At 36.3% G+C, this 19,402-nt stretch overlaps 1 protein-coding gene across 1 annotated transcript in view; it reads right to left on the bottom strand.

The window, feature by feature from the left end:
- The window catches only part of AGBL4 (AGBL carboxypeptidase 4), a 1,390,412-nt gene that overhangs the window by 1,296,047 nt on the left and 74,963 nt on the right, over positions 1-19,402 (bottom strand). The window contains exons 2-3 of the mRNA XM_065910427.1: positions 9,505-9,512; positions 4,979-5,101 (exon numbers count right to left, since the gene is read on the bottom strand). Of these exons, the coding sequence (XP_065766499.1) occupies positions 4,979-5,101; positions 9,505-9,512 (131 nt within the window). The remainder of the gene's footprint in view (positions 1-4,978; positions 5,102-9,504; positions 9,513-19,402) is intronic.

Raw genomic sequence — 19,402 nt, 5'->3', positions numbered from 1 at the left:
GTGTGCAAAGGAATCAAAATGGATACCAAATATGGTATCAACCAGTTAAAAACTAACTACAGCACAAACTAGAAAACAAAACTAAAGCAAGGTGCCAACTGGGAAATAAAGCAACCAAAACAAAACAAACAATATTGTTTGTAGACTTTTTGATGATAGTCATTCTGACCAGTGTAAGATGGTATCTCATTGTGATTTTGATTTGCACTTCTCTAATAATGAGTGATGCTGAGCATCTTTTCACGTGTTTATTACTCATTATAAACTTCTTCTTTGGAGAAACGTCTGTTTAGGTCTTTTGCCCACTTTTTGATTGGGTTGTTCGTTTTTCTAGCACTGAGCTGCAAGAACTGCTTGTATATTTTGGAGATTAATTCTTTGTCAGTTGTTTCATTTGCTATTATTTTCTCCCATTCTGAGGGCTGCCATCACCTTGCTTAAAGTTTCCTTTGCTGTGAAAAAGCATTTAATTAGGTCCCATTTGTTTATTTTTGCTTTTATTTCCATTATTGTGGGAGGTGGGTCATAGAGGATCTTGGCTGTGATGTAAGTCAGAGGGTTCTGCCTATGTTTTCCTCTAACAGTTACAGTTTCTGGTCTTACATTTAGGTGTTTAATCCATTTTGAGTTATTTTTGTTTATGGTGTTAGAAAATGTTCTAGTTTCATTCTTTTACACATAGTTAATCAGCTTTCCCAGCACCACTTGTTGAAGAGACTATCTTTTCTCCACTGTATATCTGCTAACATCTTAAGCATACTCACCACAGGGAGGGAAAAGGAGATGCCTAAGTTGACTATGTAAGGTAATGGATGTGTTAATTATTACGATCTTGCTAATTATTCTACAATATACATGTATATCAAATCATCACATCATCACACCATACACTTTAAATATACACAATTTGTCAATTATTCCTCAATAAAGTTAAAAAAAACAAAAAAGTATATCAGTCAACTGCGTATCTAAAAAGAAAAGGTTTAACTGAGGCATTAAGCTAAAAACCCTGATTTCAAATGCAGTTATAGCATATTTTCACGCTGCCCCAATAATAAAGAGTATTTTATTTTCTTTTAAAAGGAAATAAAACATTAATCTTGAAAGATTATATAAATATATGTAGTAAAAATCCACTGGAGAAATTAAGAATAAAATTTTTTAAGTTTCTATTTCCATTGTTTCAAGTGATAGATTTTCAAGTGAAAGTAACAGAACCATATCTTTATTTCACTGACCCTTTTTCATGCCACAATAATTTAATGCTACATACTAAATCTCTCAGGCTAACCAATAAATCTGGTGTGAATTATAGTGCACTTTTCATAATTAATACATGTATATGCATATCAATAATAAAACAAAACTCAAATTTCATATGATGGTAACCAAACATAGTATTTATTTGGATGACTTATTTTAAAATAGTAAACTTTTCATTTTTATTTACCATAAAACCTTTTCTTATATATCTTTTCACCTAATGATAAATTTTCAACAATATGTCTATTATCCATATGTCATAAGTTGACCTATAATAAGGTAATACGTATATAATACATATATGTATATATACATATATAAAATATGTATATTTTATATACATAAAATGTATTTCTATAAATACATATATAAAAATACGGCCTTTGGAGTCAGGAAATTCTGTTTCAAGTTTGACTATACCACTTGTTGGCCATGTAATTCAAAGTAAATAACTTCATATTTTTGAGTATCAGCTTCCTTACTTACAAGTGAGTTATAATATCTCAGAAGGCTTGTGTGTGTTAAATGAAACAAATTATGTAAATCTATCATATCTTACAGGGTATGGTTAAACAATAAGTAACAAAATGGTTATTATTTTTCCCTTAATGTTCTTGTTGCTATTGCTAAAATTTTAAATGTAAAATATTTTTATTAATCTTAAAATCTCACTTTATGAAGATTATTTTATTCTCTTTCTTCCCTCCTTTAAAATTCCTTTGGTTCTTCCTCTGTCTTTCTTTTCTTCTTCTAGAGCTCCTGTAATGTATATTTTGATCTGTTCTATGGTATCCCATAAATCCATTAGGCTATCTTCACTCTATTTCATTCTTTTTACTTTTATTCCTCTGATGGAATCATTTCCAATGATGAGTATTCAAATTCTCTGATCCTTTCTTCTACTTTAGTCTGATGTTGAAGTATTCTAGGAAATTTTTTCAGTTCAGTTACTGTGTTCTTTAGCTTCATGCTTTCTATGTGGAACTTTCAGTATTATCTATATCTTTGTTGAAATTCTCACTTGGTTCATGTAACATTTTCTTGATTTTGGTAAAAATCTTTATGACAGTTACTTTGAAATATCTGTCAGATAAATCATATAATTCCATTTCATCAAAGTCAGTTTCTGGTAGTATACTAGGTGCTAGAGAACAAAAATTAATAAGAAACCGTCACTGACTTCAAGGAATTTTCAGCGATAAGGAAAAAGAGATTATTAAATGACTGTAATGCAATAAAAATTATCATGGAAAAGGCCTGTAAGTCATAGGAAAGGTGCCTACAAACATATGGGTAGAGATAGTCAAATTCGCCTAGAGGTACTGTTTCTCAGAGAAAGAAATACTGCCCTGCGTCTAAATTAACATTTTACCAAGTAAACAAAGAATCTGGGACAAAGAGAAAATAGCATCCACCAAAGTATGAAGGCTTGAGAGAAGTTAAACTAGGACAACTAAGTCAGACTAGAGAAGTTGGACTAGAAATTGGATAACTGGTTGGACTATTTGGTGGGCTAGATAATAGTGAGCAATTAGACATGGCTTTTTCATCAAACCTATCAGAAAATTAATCTTTCCACAAACTTCTGTTGTTCAAATTACTTCATTCAACAAATAACTACAGAATTAATTTTTGCTTAATTTTGTAAGCACTCTGCCTGGTTCAGTAAGAGGACATGGATTAACCATACTCAGATTCTACCCAGAAGCAGGTTATAGTCTAGAAGAAAAGAGCAACAGAAACTTTTAAAAATCATAAAAAATGTCAGTTGTCTCTCAAGAGAGAAAATTAGGGTGGTGTAGATGTTTTCCCAGGGAAAATAATACTTAAATGGAAGGGCATATGGAAAGAAAACATATCAGGAATTCAGAGAAGAGTTCATATTTGACCTATAGACCTTATTTCTCATAAGAAACACAGATTAGTTATCCACCAGCTTAGGAACAGGCAATGTGCATATTACATATTACATATTTTACATATTACATATTACAATGTGCACCTTACATATTACACAACTCTGAAAGAAAGAAAATGGAAGCCTATCTGAAGGCAATAAACTTCATTCACATGAACTCAGCCCTCCATATCCATGGATTCCACATCCCCAGATTCAATGAACCAAGGATCAAAAAAATTTTTTTTCAATTCCAAGTTGAAAGAAGGCAAAACTTAAATGTGCCACTTGCTGGTAACTACTTACATAGCATTTACACTGCATAATACATTATAAGTAATCTAGGGACAATAAAGTATACAGAAGGATGTGCATAGGTTACACACAAATATTACATCATTTCATATGAAGGACTTGTTTATCTGTGGATTTTGGCATCCACACAGGTCCTAGAACCAATCCTTCCCAGGCACCAAAAATAGCTGTACAAGATTCAAAGAAAGTACAATATGTTGTTCCCAACTATGTTGAGAGTGTTCAAGTCTGACTGGAAAGACAACACTACCATACTGTGTTATGGATTAAATTACATTGCCCCAAAATTTGTATACTGATGTCTTAACCCTGTGGCTCTACTAAGAAACAGGTTTCCTATAGAAGGAATCATGTTAAAATCAGGTCATTAGAGTAGGCCCTAGTCCAATATGACTGATATCCTTATAAAAAGGGAATATTTAGAGACAGACATGTAACACACAGAGAATGCCTGTGAAACTGAAGACAGAAATCAGGATGGTATTTCTACAGACCAAGGAACACCAAAGACTGCTAGCAAACTACAGAAAGTTAGAGGAGAGGCACCGAACAGATTCTTCTTCACAACCTTTAGAAGGAACCAACCCTGTCAACACATCAGTCTCAGACTTCTGTCCTCCAGAACTCTGAAACATTAAATTTCTTTTTTAATCAATCAGTTTATGGTTCTTTATAAAGGCAGCCCTAAAATATTATAACAACATTAGGTAAACAAAAGGGAAAACCCTGCATAAACAATTTTTCAACTGTTGGTATAAACAGCCATGGTTATTGTGGTTCAGAGAACTTTTCATCAACTAGAATGTCCCTTCAATCATGCATACCCACACACGTGCAAGCACAATATGCAAAACCCAAAATAATCAATAATTATTTTTTAAACAAAATTATGTTTAATTTCTCATTAATATTTTCAACATATTCTGAATATACACTATATGCTTACATTCCATTCAGAGTGTGAGGCTCAAGGAAGTTAACAAGATTCAGTTACTAATGGGACGGGAGTTCACAATCAAGCCCTGAGTCCCCTATCAGAATTCTCATAGCATTTGCTGTGTATGAAGTATATTACTTTTTCTGTTTTATTCAACTGAATCCATTCTTTAACTTTTTTTATAGAGAAGCCTCATCTCAGAATGACTAAGAACCATATAGTAGATATTCAATATCAATCATTCATCAAGTAGTCAAATTATACTAGTTTTTCCCAAAATAAATAATACCTAGATAAGTATTTGATAAAATACAAAGTCCCCTATAAATGTTAATTAGTACTATCATTATTCTTCTAATCATTCATGACAACAAAAACACTTATTGTGTTTCATTTTAAGTATTTCCAAGTTAATTTATTCAAATTTGATTTTTCCCTCACAACTTATTTCATTATGGTAAAAAAAAATTAAAAGGTTGAATCACACTAAATGGTCATATGGAGTAAGATTCCAAAAAAACACCTCACCAGACAATCTCAAAAGAAAAGGTCTTTGGTACACTCACCACTTTCAAAGCAAGCATCAAAGATAAGATGTCCTTTCTTGGGCTGTCCACAGTATCCAGTTGGAAGCACCAGATATTTGCTCACATTCCCTCCGATGGCATCATCATTTCCCATGTCACTGCCTATTGTTCAAAAAATTCTTGTTAAACAGAAATCAAAATGCATTTAGTAACACAAGTCTAGCAAAAATTTTATTATTATATTCCCCCTGTAATTTAGTGCTTATGCAGGCACTAAAGAAATTCACCACATGTTGTGATGAAGTAGAAAGAGAATAGATTTTTAAATCAGAAAGATAAGGGCTCAAATCTCATCTCTACTATATATTAATTCTCTGTGACACAAGGCAATCACCTTAATCATTTTGAGCCTCAGTTTCTCTCATCCATAAAAAGGAATGGTAAAATCCATATTTCAAAGCTTTGTTATGAGATTTAGATATGAAAAATATCTCATATAACCAATGAAATACAAAAGACATTCATTAAATTTCATCAATTACATAAATAAATGGTAACACTTAACTTGTAACAAATAGCTATTTTATTGTGAATAAAGCAACAGTTCTATAACTAGTATTATAAATACCTAATATACCAATACCGGAAATAATTTGAGAAACACTGACTTAGTATGAAAGCTATATTTCCTAATAGGAACTTAAATTTTTTTAAGTTTTAGAAGTTTCACTTCCATTTAGAATGTAGAACGCTGGAAAGATCATCTTTTCCATCTTAATAGAAAAATCCCAGTAAAGAACAAAAACATAACTTATAAAAATCTATGGTAACTGAAATTCTATTATCCAAGAAAAGTCAGGCTCTACCCAAAAGGGATGAGAAGCAAGCACTGACCCCTCTATGTCAGAGCACAGGAGAAAGAAATGCTGGTTCCCATACAAATGATTAAAAAGAAGTTAATTTTTAAAAAATGATTAAAGATCAAGTTTGGGGAAAAGAGAGAGTAGAACCCCTGGGAGTCACAGGCACAAAAGGAAGTTCACAGCACTGGCAGATTCTCCTACACAAGCCTTCATCAAGTGTTTAGGAGAAAGATTAGAAGCAAGGCAGAAGACTAGAAAATGTGTTTCTCTGTGACGCAGACCTACAAAGGGAGAAAGTCCCCACGAATATGATTTTCCCTACAGAAAAAAGGGCCTAAGTCACTGGGGAAGAACAACAAACTGTAACCCTAGTGCACAAGGAAGACTCATTGTAAGAGGAGAAGTATTAAAAGGAAAAATATTCTCCACATTTAAGGGAAGAGCAGCAAACCGTCCTGAGACTAAGACAATATATCAACATTATTGAAGGGCTCAAATCTTGGAGGAGGAGTAAAAATCATTCTCTCACGAAGCATATCAAAGATTCAAGGCAGAATTAAAAGTGGAGAATGAAACTCAACCTACCTTAACACCTGACTAAGACAGAAGTCACTCAATCTAGCCAGACATCCTGGACTGTAAAATCAAGTGGGCCTTAGGAAGCATTACTAAGAATAAACCTAGTAGAGGTGATGGAATTCCAGCTGAGCTACTTCAAATCCTAAAAGATGATGCTGTTAAAGTGCTGCATTCAATAGGCCAGCAACGTTGGAAAACTCAGCAGTGGTCACAGGACTGGAAAAGGTTCATTTTCATTCCAATCCCAAATAAAGGCAATGTCAAAAAATGTTCAAACTACTGTAAAGTTGTACTTATTTCATATGCTATCAAGAATATGCTCAAAATCCTTCAAGCTAGGCTTCAACTTTACATGAAATGAGGACTTTCAGATGTACAAGCTGCATTTAGAAAAGGCACAGAAACTAGAAATCAAATTACCAACATCTGCTAGATCATTAAAAAAAGCCAGGGAATACCCCCCTAAAAGAAAATAGCATTTACTTCTGTTTCATTGACAATCTAAAGCCACTGACTGTGTGGATCACAACAAACTGTAGGAAATTCTTAAAGAGATGGGAATACCAGACCACCTGACCTGTCTCTTGAGAAACCTGATGCAGATCTAGAAGCAACAGTTAGAACTGGACATGGAACAATGGATTGGTTCAAAGTTGGGGAAAGAATACATCAAGGCTGTACACTGTCACCCTGCTTATTTTACTTATATGCAGAGTACATCATGCGAAATGCTGGGCTGGATGAATCACCAGCTGGAATAAAGACTGCCGAGAGAAATATCAACAATCTCAGATAAGTAGATGATGCCACCCTAATAACAGAAAATCAAGAGGAACTAAAGAGTCTCTTGGTGAGGGTGAAAGAGAAGAGTGAAAAGCTGGCTTAAAACTCAACATTCAAAAAACTAAGATTACAGCATCCTGTCCCATCACTTCATGGAAAATAGATGGGAAAAAAGTTGAAAGAGTGGCAGATTTTATTTTCTTGGGTTCTAAAATCACTGTGATGGTGACTGCAACCATGAAATTAAAAGATGCTTGCTCCTTGCAAGAAAAGCTATGACAACCCTAGGCAGCATATTATAAAGTAGAGACATCACTTTGCCAAAAAAGACCTGTGTAGTCTAAGCTATGGTTTTTCCAGTAGTCATGTACAGATGTGAGAGTTGAACCATAAAGAAGGCTGAGCACTGAAGAAACTGATGCTTTTGAATTGTGGGGCTGGAGAAGACACTTGAGAGTTCCTTGGACACCAAGGAGACCCAACCAGTCAATCCTAAAGGAAATCAACCCTAAATATGCACTGGAAAGACTGGGACTGAAGCCAAAGCTCCACTATTTTGGCCACCTGATGCAAAAAGCTGACTCATTGGAAAAGACCCTGATGCTGGGAAAGATTGAGGGCAGGAGAACAGGTCAACAGAAGATGAGATGGTTGGGTGGCAAAATTCAAGGGACATGAGCTTAAGCAAACTCCAGGAGACAGTGAAGGACAAGAAAACCTGGCATGCTGCCATCCATGGGATTGCAAAGAGTCAGACACAACTTAGCGACTGAACAACAATGGTATATAGATAAAGATATAGATACAATGAAATATTATTCAGCCATAGAAAGGAATGAAATTCTAAGACAAGATACAATATGCATGAACCTTGAAAACATTATGCAAAATGATATAAACCAGACAAGGACAAACACTGTATGATTCCCACTTATATACCTAGAATAGGCAAATTCTTAGAGAAAGAAAGTAAAATAGAGGTTACCAGGAGCTGGACAAGGAAGGAATGGGAGTTATTATTTAACAGTTAGAAAGAGTTTCTGTTTGAGATGATGAACAGATTCTAGAAAAGGTTAGTGGTGGTGGTTACACAATAGTGTGAATGTACTTAATGCCACTGAATTGTACAATTAAATGATTAAAATATTAAATGTTAGAAAAACAAAAATCAGTGGTTGTCAGGGACTGCAGATAAGAAGAGGAGTTGACCACAATTTAGTCAATCAGATTCTACAATCAAATGTATAATACAATCAAAACTCTGAAATCTTCTTTGACCCCTGAGTGTCTCAGCAGTTATAAATACATTCCTTTCATTTGCCAGAGTGGTAAATACGCAGCATGTGTAGTTAGGGGTGGATGTGTACCACAGTGACTTGAAAACTCTTCCTGAAAATTCCTTAAGGTACTTACAGAGATAGAGAGGAAAGCGCTTACTAATATGACAACTACTAGCCATGAGAGAGTAGCTAAGATTAGATCCATAATCCCATCATCAGTTCAGTTCAGTCGCTCAGTCTTGCCTGACTCTTTGCAACCCCATGAATCTCAGCATGCCAGGCCTCCCTGTCCATAACAAACTCCCAGAGCCTACTCAAACTCATGCCCATCGAGTCGGTGATGCCCTCCAACCATCTCATCCTCTGTCATCCCCTTCTCCTCCTGCCCCCAATCCCTCCCCACATCAGGGTCTTTTCCAATGAGTCAACTCTTCACATGACCTGGCCAAAGTACTGGAGTTTCAGCTTCAGCATCAGTCCTTCCAGTGAACACCCAGGACTGATCTCCTTTAGGATGGACTGGTTGGATCTCTTTGCAATCCAAGGGACTCTCAAGAATCTTCAACACCACAGTTCAAAAGCATCAATTCTTTGGCACTCAGCTTTCTTCACAGTCCAACTCTCACATCCATACATGACTACTGGAAAAACCATAGCCATGACCAGATGGACCTTTGTTGGCAAAGTAATGTCTCTGCTTTTTAATATGCTATCTAGGTTGGTCATAACTTTCCTTCCAAGGAGTAAGCGTCTTTTAATTTCATGGCTGCAGTCACCATCTGCAGTGATTTTGGAGCCCAAAAAAATGAAGTCTGACAGTGTTTCCACTGTTTCCCCATCTATTTCCCAGGAAGTGATGGGACCAGATGCCATGATCTTAGTTTTCTGAATGTTAAGCTTTAAGCCAACTTTTTCACTCGCCTCTTTCACTTTCATCAGGATGCTTTTTCGTTCCTCTTCACTTTCTGCCATAAGTGAATCCCATCACAAACAGCTAGAAAACTGGACAAATACATACAAAACAATTCTTCTCATAGTTAAATAATAAGCAGTGCCAAACTGAGACACCTGCAAAAGGGGGAAAAATTAGGAGAGCTGCAGCTGAGAGGAGCTACCCCATGCCTGAGGTTGGGGGCAGCGGCCGAGAGGAGCAACCCCGCATCCAAGGAGCGGTGGCTGTGCAGGCACAGGAGGGCTGAGAGGAGCTACTGCACGTTCAAGGTCAGGAGGAATGGCCATGAGGAGATACCCCCTGTCCAAGGTAAGAGAAACCCAAGTAAGATGGTAGGTGTTGCAAGAGAGCATCAGAGGGCAGAACACTGAAACCATAATCACAGAAAACTGGCCAATCTGATCACATGGACCACAGCCTTGTCTAACTCGATGAAACTAAGCCATGCCGTGTAGGGCCACCCAAGACTGATGGGTCATGGTGGAGACGTCTGACAGAATGTGGACCACTGGAGAAGGGAATGGCAAACCACTTCAGCATTCTTGCCTTGAGAACCCCATGAACAACAGGAAAAGGCAAAATGATAGGATACTGAAATAGGGACTCACCAGGTTGGTAGGTGCCCAATATGCTATTGGAGATCAGGGGAGAAATAACTCCAGAAAGAATGAAGGGGTGGAACCAAAACAAAAACAATACCCAGTTGTGGATGTGACTGGTGACAGTAGCAAGGTCCGATGCTGTAAAGAGCAATATTGCATAGGAACCTAGAATGTTAGGTCCATGGATCAAGGCAAATTGGAAGTGGTCAAACAGGAGATGGCAAGAGTGAATGAACTCAACATTCTAGGAATCAGCGAACTAAAATGGACTAGAATTTAACTCAGATGACCACTATATCAACTACTGTGGGCAAAAATCCCTTAGAAGAAATGGAGTAGCCATCATGGTCAACAAAAGAGTCTCAAATGCAGTACTTGGATGCAATCTCAAAAATGACAGAATGATCTCTGTTTGTTTCCAAGGCAAACCATTCAATATCACGATAATCCAAGTCTATGCCCTGACCAGTAATGCTGAAGAAGCTGAAGTTGAACAGTTCTATGAAGACCTACAAGACCTTTCAGAGCTAGACTCAAAAAAGATGTCCTTTTCATTATAGGGGACTGGAGTGCAAAAGTAGGAAGTCAACACCTGGAGTAACCGGCAAATCTGGCCTTGGAGTACAGAATGAAGCAGGGCAAAGACTAACAGAGCTTTTCCAAGAGAACGCAATGGTCATAGCAAACACCCTCTTCAAACAACACAAGAGAAGACTCTATACATGGACATCACCAGATGGTCAACACCAAAATAAGATTGATTATATTCTTTGCAGCCAAAGATGGAGAAGCTCTATACAGTCAAAAAAAACCAGACCAGGAGTTGACTGTGGCTCAGATCATGAACTCCTTATTGTCAAATTCTGACTTAAATTGAAGAAAGTGGGGAAAACCATTAGACCATTCAGGTATGACCTAAATCAAATCTCTTGTGATTATACAGTGGAAGTGAGAAATAGATTTAAGGGACTAGATCTGCGAGACAGAATGCTTGATGAACGATGGACAGAGGTTCATGACATTGTACAGGAGACAGGGATCAAGGCCATCCCCATGGAAAAGAAATGCAATAAAGCAAAATGGCTGTCTGAGGAGGCCTTACAAATAGCTGTGAAAAGAAGAGAAGCAAAAAGCAAAGGAGAAAAGGAAAGATATTCCCATATGAATGCAGAGTTCCAAAGAATAGCAAGGAGAGATAAGAAAGCCTTCGTCCATGATCAATGCAATGAAACAGAGGAAAACAACAGAATGGGAAAGACTAGAGATCTCTTCAAGAAAATTAGAGATACCAAGGGAACATTTCATGCAAAGAGAAGCTCGATAAAGGACAGAAATGGTATGAACCTAACAGAAGCAGAAGATATTAAGAAGAGGTGGCAAGAATATACAGAAGAACTGTACAAAAAAGATCTTCACGACCAGATAATCATGATGGTGTGATCACTCACCTAGAGCCAGACATCCTGGAATGTGAAGTCAAGTGGGCCTTAGAAAGCATCACTATGAACAAAGCTAGTGGAGGTGACGGAATTCCAGTTGAGGTATTTCAAATCCTAAAAGATGATGCTGTGAAAGTGCTGCACTCAATATGCCAGCAAATTTGGAAAACTCAGCAGTGGCCACAGGATTGGAAAAGGTCAATTTTCATTCCAATCCCCAATAAAGGCAATCCCAAAGAATGTTCAAACTACCACACAATTGCAGTCATCTCACACATGAGTAAAGTAATGCTGAAAATTCTCCAAGCCAGGCTTCAACAATACATGAACCGTGAACTTCCAGATGTTCAAGCTGATTTTAGAAAAGGCAGGGGAACCAGAGATCAAATGCCAACATCTTCTGGATCAGCGAAAAAGCAAGAGTTCCAGAAAAACGTCTATTTCTCCTTTATTGACTATGGCAAAGCCTTTGACTGTGTGGATCAGAATAAACTGTGGAAAATTCTCAAATGGGTAGGAATACCAGACCACCTGTTCTGGCTCTTGAGAAACCTGTATGCAGGTCAAGAAAGAACTGGACATGGAACAACAGACTGGATCCAAATAGGAAAAGGAGTACATCAAGACTATATATTGTCACCCTGCTTATTTAACTTATATGCAGAGTACATCATGAGAAACACTGGGCTGGAGGAAGCACAAGCTGGAATCAAGATTGCCAGGAGAAATAGCAATAACCTCAGATATGCAGATGACACCACCCTTATGGCAGAAAGTGGAGAGGAACTAAAAAGCATCTTGATGAAAGTGAAAGAGGCGAGTGAAAAAGTTGGCTTAAAGCTTAACATTCAGAAAACTAAGATCATGGCATCTGGTCCCATCACTTCCTGGGAAATAGATGGGGAGACAGTGAAAACACTGTCAGACTTTATTTTTTGGGGCTCCAAAATCACTGCAGATGGTGACTGCAGCCATGAAATTAAAAGACGCTTACTCCTTGGAAGGACAGTTATGACCAACCTAGATAGCATATTAAAAAGCAGAGACATTACTTTGCCAACAAAGGTCCATCTGGTCATGGCTATGGTTTTTCCAGTAGTCATGTATGGATGTGAGAGTTGGACTGTGAAGAAAGCTGAGTGCCAAAGAATTGATGCTTTTGAACTGTGGTGTTGAAGATTCTTGAGAGTCCCTTGAACTGCAAGGAGATCCAACCAGTCCATCCTAAAGGAGATCAGTCCTGGGTGTTCACTGGAAGGACTGATGCTGAAGCTGAAACTCCAGTACTTTGGCCAGGTCATGTGAAGAGTTGACTCATTGGAAAAGACCCTGATGTGGGGAGGGATTGGGGGCAGGAGGAGAAGGGGATGACAGAGGATGAGATGGTTGGAGGGCATCACCGACTCGATGGGCATGAGTTTGAGTAGGTTCCGGGAGTTTGTTATGGACAGGGAAACCTGGCGTGCTGTGATTCATGGGGTCGCAAAGAGTCGGACATGACTGAGCAACTGAACTGAACTGACTGAACAACAATACTAGCTTTTAGATTAGTGCTACTTTCTGATCTATTGTACAGGAAGAAGAGGGTTCCCAAGCACAGCAGGGTGGTTTACTGTGTTGAAAAGACAGAAGTAAGAGTTTGGAGAGGGATGAGGAATGTTTGGTCAGACTACTGAAGGGGAGCCTGCTGAGAGAGTCCGAGCATCAAAAATGTGCAGCAGCCTGCTTAAGACTGTCCGAACGCTGAGCCGTACAGAATAATACCAAGTCTACATTACAAACACTATGTTATGAATATAGATCAGTTCCATGAGACCAGTCAAAAAGTGACCAGGACATTGTAAATTCCAAAGTGCACAGTGCTGGGAAACATTCAACACGCAACCATTCACAGTGGAGAATCCATGTTGAAAATTATAGGAGATTAAGTAGAGATTCCAGAAAGGTACTAGCCATGGACAACTGGAAAGTGAAATCTGAAACACCATACCACTGACAATACCTTCAAAAACACAAAATAATAAGGCTTAAATTAACAAATTATATATAAGAACTGTATATTGAAAAATAAAAAAATTAAAATTGCCTATACATTAAGGAAGACCCAATTAAATAGCAAGATATAGCATGTTCATGGATTAGAGAATTCATTATTAAGTGACAGCTTTCCAAAAACTGATCTCTGCATTAAATGTAATGCCAATCAAAATCTCAGCAGGACTTATTCCTAGAAATCAACAAATGACTCTAAAGTTTATATGGAAACTCAAAGGACCTGAAATACTGAATACAATTATGAAAAATAAGAGTCGAAGAACTTACATGATAACAAGACTTACAGGAAAGTGATATAAATAAGTGGATCAGATTACATGGTGAAGAAATACATCCATATATATATAGTCAATTAAATGTGAACAAAGGTGCAATGATACTTTAATATAGAAAAAACAACTTGTAAAACAAATAGTGCTTGAAGAACTCAACAACTTTTCAGGAAAAAAATGAACCTCATATATATGTGATGATGGTGGGTTTATATTATATATTTTCCAAACTCACAAATTGCATAGGTAAAATACGTACATTTTGTTAGGGTAAACATAACTCAAAACAATTATTTTTAAATGCTAAAAAGTGAAAGAATTGATTTTCATATCACAGAATTAATCCATATATATACAATATGTATGGATGGAGATGTTATACAAATACACATTTATATATAGATGTTTTATAAATATAAAGTAAAATTATCCTATGACTAATATCTCTCAAACCCAATTCTTAGTCCCTAGATGAAAATATTCTTAACCACTTCAGTTTTTAATTTCTTAGATATTATTCTACACAATATCTTTATTTTTCTATTATCTTAGTTAATCAACATCAAATGGTATCTATTGAAATTCTTATATGAAATATAGGGAAATAGTTTATGTACATGATTATCCCCTTCTTTTTTTAACAACTTTTGTTAGTTTCATTCTTATTTTAATTATTCATTTGAGGTGGTTATCATTGTGAGCAATATTTTAGAAATTGTTAAGGCATTTTTGTTTGTTTTCATAAGGATGAAAGACCACTGATGGCACTTGAGTATTAGAAACGAGGAATGCTAGATGTAGTACAAAGTAGAGAAAAGTCCAGTATGACTTCCAGGTGTCAGATATACTCATATATTCATGCACACAGATTTGTTCTTGTTCAATCACTCAGTCATATCCAACTCTTTATGACCCCATGGAATGCAGCAGGCCAGGCTTCCCTGTCCTTTACCAGATCCCGGAGCTTGCTCAAACTAATGTCCATTGAGTTGGTAATGCCATCCAACCATCTCATCCTCTGTCCTCCCCTCCCCCTCCTGCCTTCAACCTTTCCCAGCATCAGAGTTTTTTCCAATGAGTAGGTTCTTCGCATCAGATGGCCGAAGGATTGAAGCTACAGCTTCAGCATCAGTCCTTCCAATGAATATTCAGGCCTGATTTCCGTTAGGATTGACTAGTTGGATCTCCTTGCAGTTCAAGGGACTCTCAAGAGTCTTCTCCAACACCACAGTTAAAAAGCATCAGTTCTTCAACGCCCAGCCTTCTTTATGGTCCAACTCTCACATCTATACATGACTACTGGAAAAACCATAGCTTAGAATATACAGATCTTTGTCATCAAAGTAATGTCTCTGCTTTTTCACATGCTGTCTAGGTTTTTCATAGCTTTTGTTTCAAGGACCAATTGTCTTTTAATTTCATGGCTGGAGTCACCATCTACAGTGATTCTGGAGCCCAAAAGTCTGTCACTAATTCCATTGTTTCCCCATTGATTTGCCATGAAGTAATGGGACCGGATGCCATGATCTTTGTTTTTTGAATGTTGATTTTTAAGGCAGCATTTTCACTCTTCTAATGCACCTTCATCAAGAGGCTCTTTAGTTCCCATTCACTTTCTACCATAACAGTGGTGTCATCTGTATATCTGAGGTTATTGATATTTCTCCCAGCAATCTTGATTCCAGCTTGTGCTTCATCCAGCCCAGCATTTCGTATGATGTACTCTGCACAGAAGTTAAATGAACAGGATGAGAATATACAGCCATGATGTACTCCTTTCCCAATTTGGATCCCATCTGTTGTTCCATGTCCAGTTCTAACTGTTGCTTTCTTGATCTGCATACAGGTTTCTCAGGAGGCACGTGAGATGATCTGGTATTCCCATCTCTTTAAGAATTTTCCACACTTTGTTGTGATCCACATAGTCAAAGGCTTTGGTGTAGTCAATAAAGCAGAAGTAGATGTTTTTCTGAATTCTCTTGCTTTTTGTATGCTTCAACAGATATTGGCAATTTGGTCTCTGGTTCCTCTGCCTTTTCTAAATCCAGCTTGAACATCTGGAAGTTCTCAGTTCACATACTGTTGAAGCCTAGCTTGGAGAATTTTAAGCATTACTTTGCTAGTGTGTGGGATGAGTGCAGTTGGGCAGTAGTTTGAACATTTTTTGGCACTGACTTTCTTTGGGATTGGAATGAAAACTGACCTTTCCAGTCCTGTGCCCACTGCTGAGTTTTCCATATTTGCTGGCATAGTGAGTGCAGCACTTTCACAGCATCATCTTTTAGGATTTGAAATAGCTCAACTGGAATTCCATCACCTCCAGTAGCTTTGATCATAGTGATGCTTTAAGGCCCACTTGACTTCACACTCCATGATGTCTGGCTCTAGGTGAGTGATCACACCATCATGGTTATCTGGGTCATTAAGATCTTTTTTGTATAGTTCTGGCTAATCTTGCCACCTCTTCTTAATATCTTCTGCTTCTGTTAGGTCCTTGCTGTTTCTGTCCTTTATCGAGCTTCTCTTTGCATGAAATGTTCCCTTGGTATCTCTAATTTTCCTGAAGAGATCTCTAGTCTTTCCCATTCTATTGTTTTCCTCTATTTCTTTGCATTGTTCAGTTAGGAAGGCTTTCTTATGTCTCCTTGCTATTCTTTGGAACTCTGCATTCAAATGGGTATATCTTTCCTTTTCTCCTTTGCCTTTCACTTCTCTTCTTTTCTCAGCTATTTTAAGGCCTTCTCAGACAACCATTTTGCCTTCTTGCATTTCTTTTCCTTGGTGATGGTTTGTTCACCTCCTCTTATACAGTGTTACAAACTTCTGTCCATAGATCTTCAGGAACTCTATCAGATCTAACGGCTTGAATCTATTTGTCACTTTCACTGTACAATCATAAGGGATTTGATTCCCTTACGTACACAGATATTCCTGTATGCAAAATCTTATAATTATGTGAGCTTAGAATCTGTTTCACACATGGAAAATATTTTGCATGGCTTTAATAAACACTGATTTTTCCAAAGATGCAACTAACATGTAAATCAAGGAAAGATTATAATTGATTTGTTTACAATTTTATCCAGAAGTATCATCATTTTGGAAAATCATGTCACCAACAGCATTATCACTCACTTTATTATGTTTTCCACATCTCTGTTTTTCCTTGTGGAGAACTACTACTCACCCTGTAGACCTCCATGAAATGTTATCTATTCAGGGAAGTCTTACCTGATTTCCCAAGCACTGACAGTGTTCCTCTACACTGCCACAGGATTTTGTTTATTCCTGAAAACATATTTACCTTTTCATGACTGATTTATTATATGTTTATTTTTTGTGTCTTTTTACTCTGAGTGATTATGGTTTCTCATCAGAAGAATCTAATGTCTTTTATTTTTATCACCACTTTCTCTCTCCATCCTAGGTATGACACGATGCTTGGTGTAATGTCAGTAATCTATAAATACTGATTTACTGAAATAATTTAAGAGCTGAAATTTATTTGAATATTGGTTTTTGTTTGTCTATTGACAACACAGGGAGTATTCAGTATATTTTAAATTTATCAAAAGAACAGACAGAATCTTTACATCTATATCTTACCAAGATAAAAAGTTGTAAAATAATGAAATCAAATAGTAAAAGAAAGGGAAACACAATAAAATATGCATATACTGACATAAAGACAGAAAGGAAGACCAGGGTAGGGGGATACTACAGTCTATGATGTTAATACAACATAATGCTTGATCATTTAAATGCACAATGTGAGAAATGCAAATTATTATTCTCAGAGAAATTATATCTCAATTATACATGTATATCAAACCATTAACAAAGAATGGCATTTACAATAGCATAAAATAATCCAAGGTAGCACAGATTAATGAAGTAACTGTTCTTATTGAATAACTTCTAATTTCTTGACCTTACTTTAAAATACCCCTATATTTAGTGACAGAAGCATGAATTAATAGTAAGAGTTTGGATCTCAAAATCACATAGAGCTGACAGTGAATCCATCTAACTCAGATATATATGCAGTAATTTGATATAACCTCTCTAAGTCTTTCACTTAGAGTTTGGTTATGTTGTTCTGAAGGGTACAGAAAAAATATGTAAATCACATAGAACATAGCATTTACTCAATGAGCAGTTGGTTATAATTATTATTATCCTCATTATCACTATTATCCTCATTATTAATAAGACACCTGTATCTTGAAAGAAATGTGTTTAACTAAAGAATAAAAGATTCAACTCTATAAAGTATAATGGAGGAGTCAGAAAAGGAAAGGCATAATTTAAATAGAAATTCAGAAAGTATGTCTTACCAAAAACCTACTCTTTGAAGTAAACACTGAATGTTGTAGCATCCAGTTAAATTACAGAGTATAAAACACTCTTATTATAGTGTGTAGAATATTTGTGTCCAAACATAGAGACAGAATAATACAATGAAGTTTTTCAATTTAAGGAAGTTAGAGACAAAGAGAAAATAAAATAAATTGTGGCTTATCTTTAAGGAAATAAACATCTAATTCTATTAATATTATTATTTACATGCTTTTAAAAATACTACATGGATAACAAATATTTAGCAATTAAAAAATATGAGCACATTTTGTAGAAGGAAAAAGATATATCAATAGAGGTACCTGATGAAATGATATTATAATTACATCTTATTTTATTCTAATAAATAGGCCTGCCAAGGCACTAGAAATAGACTTTTTGGCTACATAGAATTTTTACATTTAAGTGGGTTATACTGATGATGGATGTGACAAAGGCTCAATTTGTTTATTTCTACATGGAAAATTACACAAAAGTTACAAGCAATTCATATTGGTCAAAAATGAGGAAAACAGATTATTAATTAAAACTGACCTTTATATAGAACATGAATTCCACCTCTCAGGTACAAACACCTTGGAAGAGGTAAAAATTACCACTACGTATAAGTGATATGCAGTTAAAGGTATCTGTCAAAAGTTCCATTATAAAGCAATATTTCCAAGGCTTCATAATTTTGAGAGAAAATTACACTGAAGATGAGACCTAACCCACAATTTCTGAGCCAAGAAAATAAATCAAAAATTCCTACCTGAGGGCATTTTAGGAAAGAGAACCTATTCATTTGGGTACTTTTATCTCGGTGAACTAGTACCCATTACATAACTTTCTTTGAAAAAGTTAATTTTTAGGTAGGTTGATAAGAAGTCTGGGGTCTTTGAGGAGGAGAAAGGGGTCTGGGGCTCTCGAGGAGGAGAAAAGGACAAGCTTTTTTTTTTCTACATTCCTGAATCTTAGTCACATAAAATGTTTTTTGTTTAAGCCCAGAGCTAATGATTACATAACAAAACAATTCATCTTGCTCAAGGGTATGTTCTTCCTTAAACTCTGTACCGATGATTATATAACAACAATGTATCCTGCTTGAGGATGTGTTTCTCCTTCTTAAGAACCTTCTGACTAATCCTGTCTTCTTTAGGTGTATGTTGTGGGAGTGAATCTGCTAAGACCTTTGCAACCTTGGGATATTCTTTTGATTTATTGTTAATAACCAATTGAAAAAATATATAGCTCTCTTGCTAAGACTAGTAATAGTGCACTCTCCATCTCCCTTCTGATG

This window comes from Muntiacus reevesi, chromosome 1 (genome assembly GCF_963930625.1).
Source record: "Muntiacus reevesi chromosome 1, mMunRee1.1, whole genome shotgun sequence".
Classification (NCBI taxonomy): Eukaryota; Metazoa; Chordata; class Mammalia; order Artiodactyla; family Cervidae; genus Muntiacus; species Muntiacus reevesi.
This window is presented reverse-complemented; position numbering and strand designations above follow the sequence as displayed.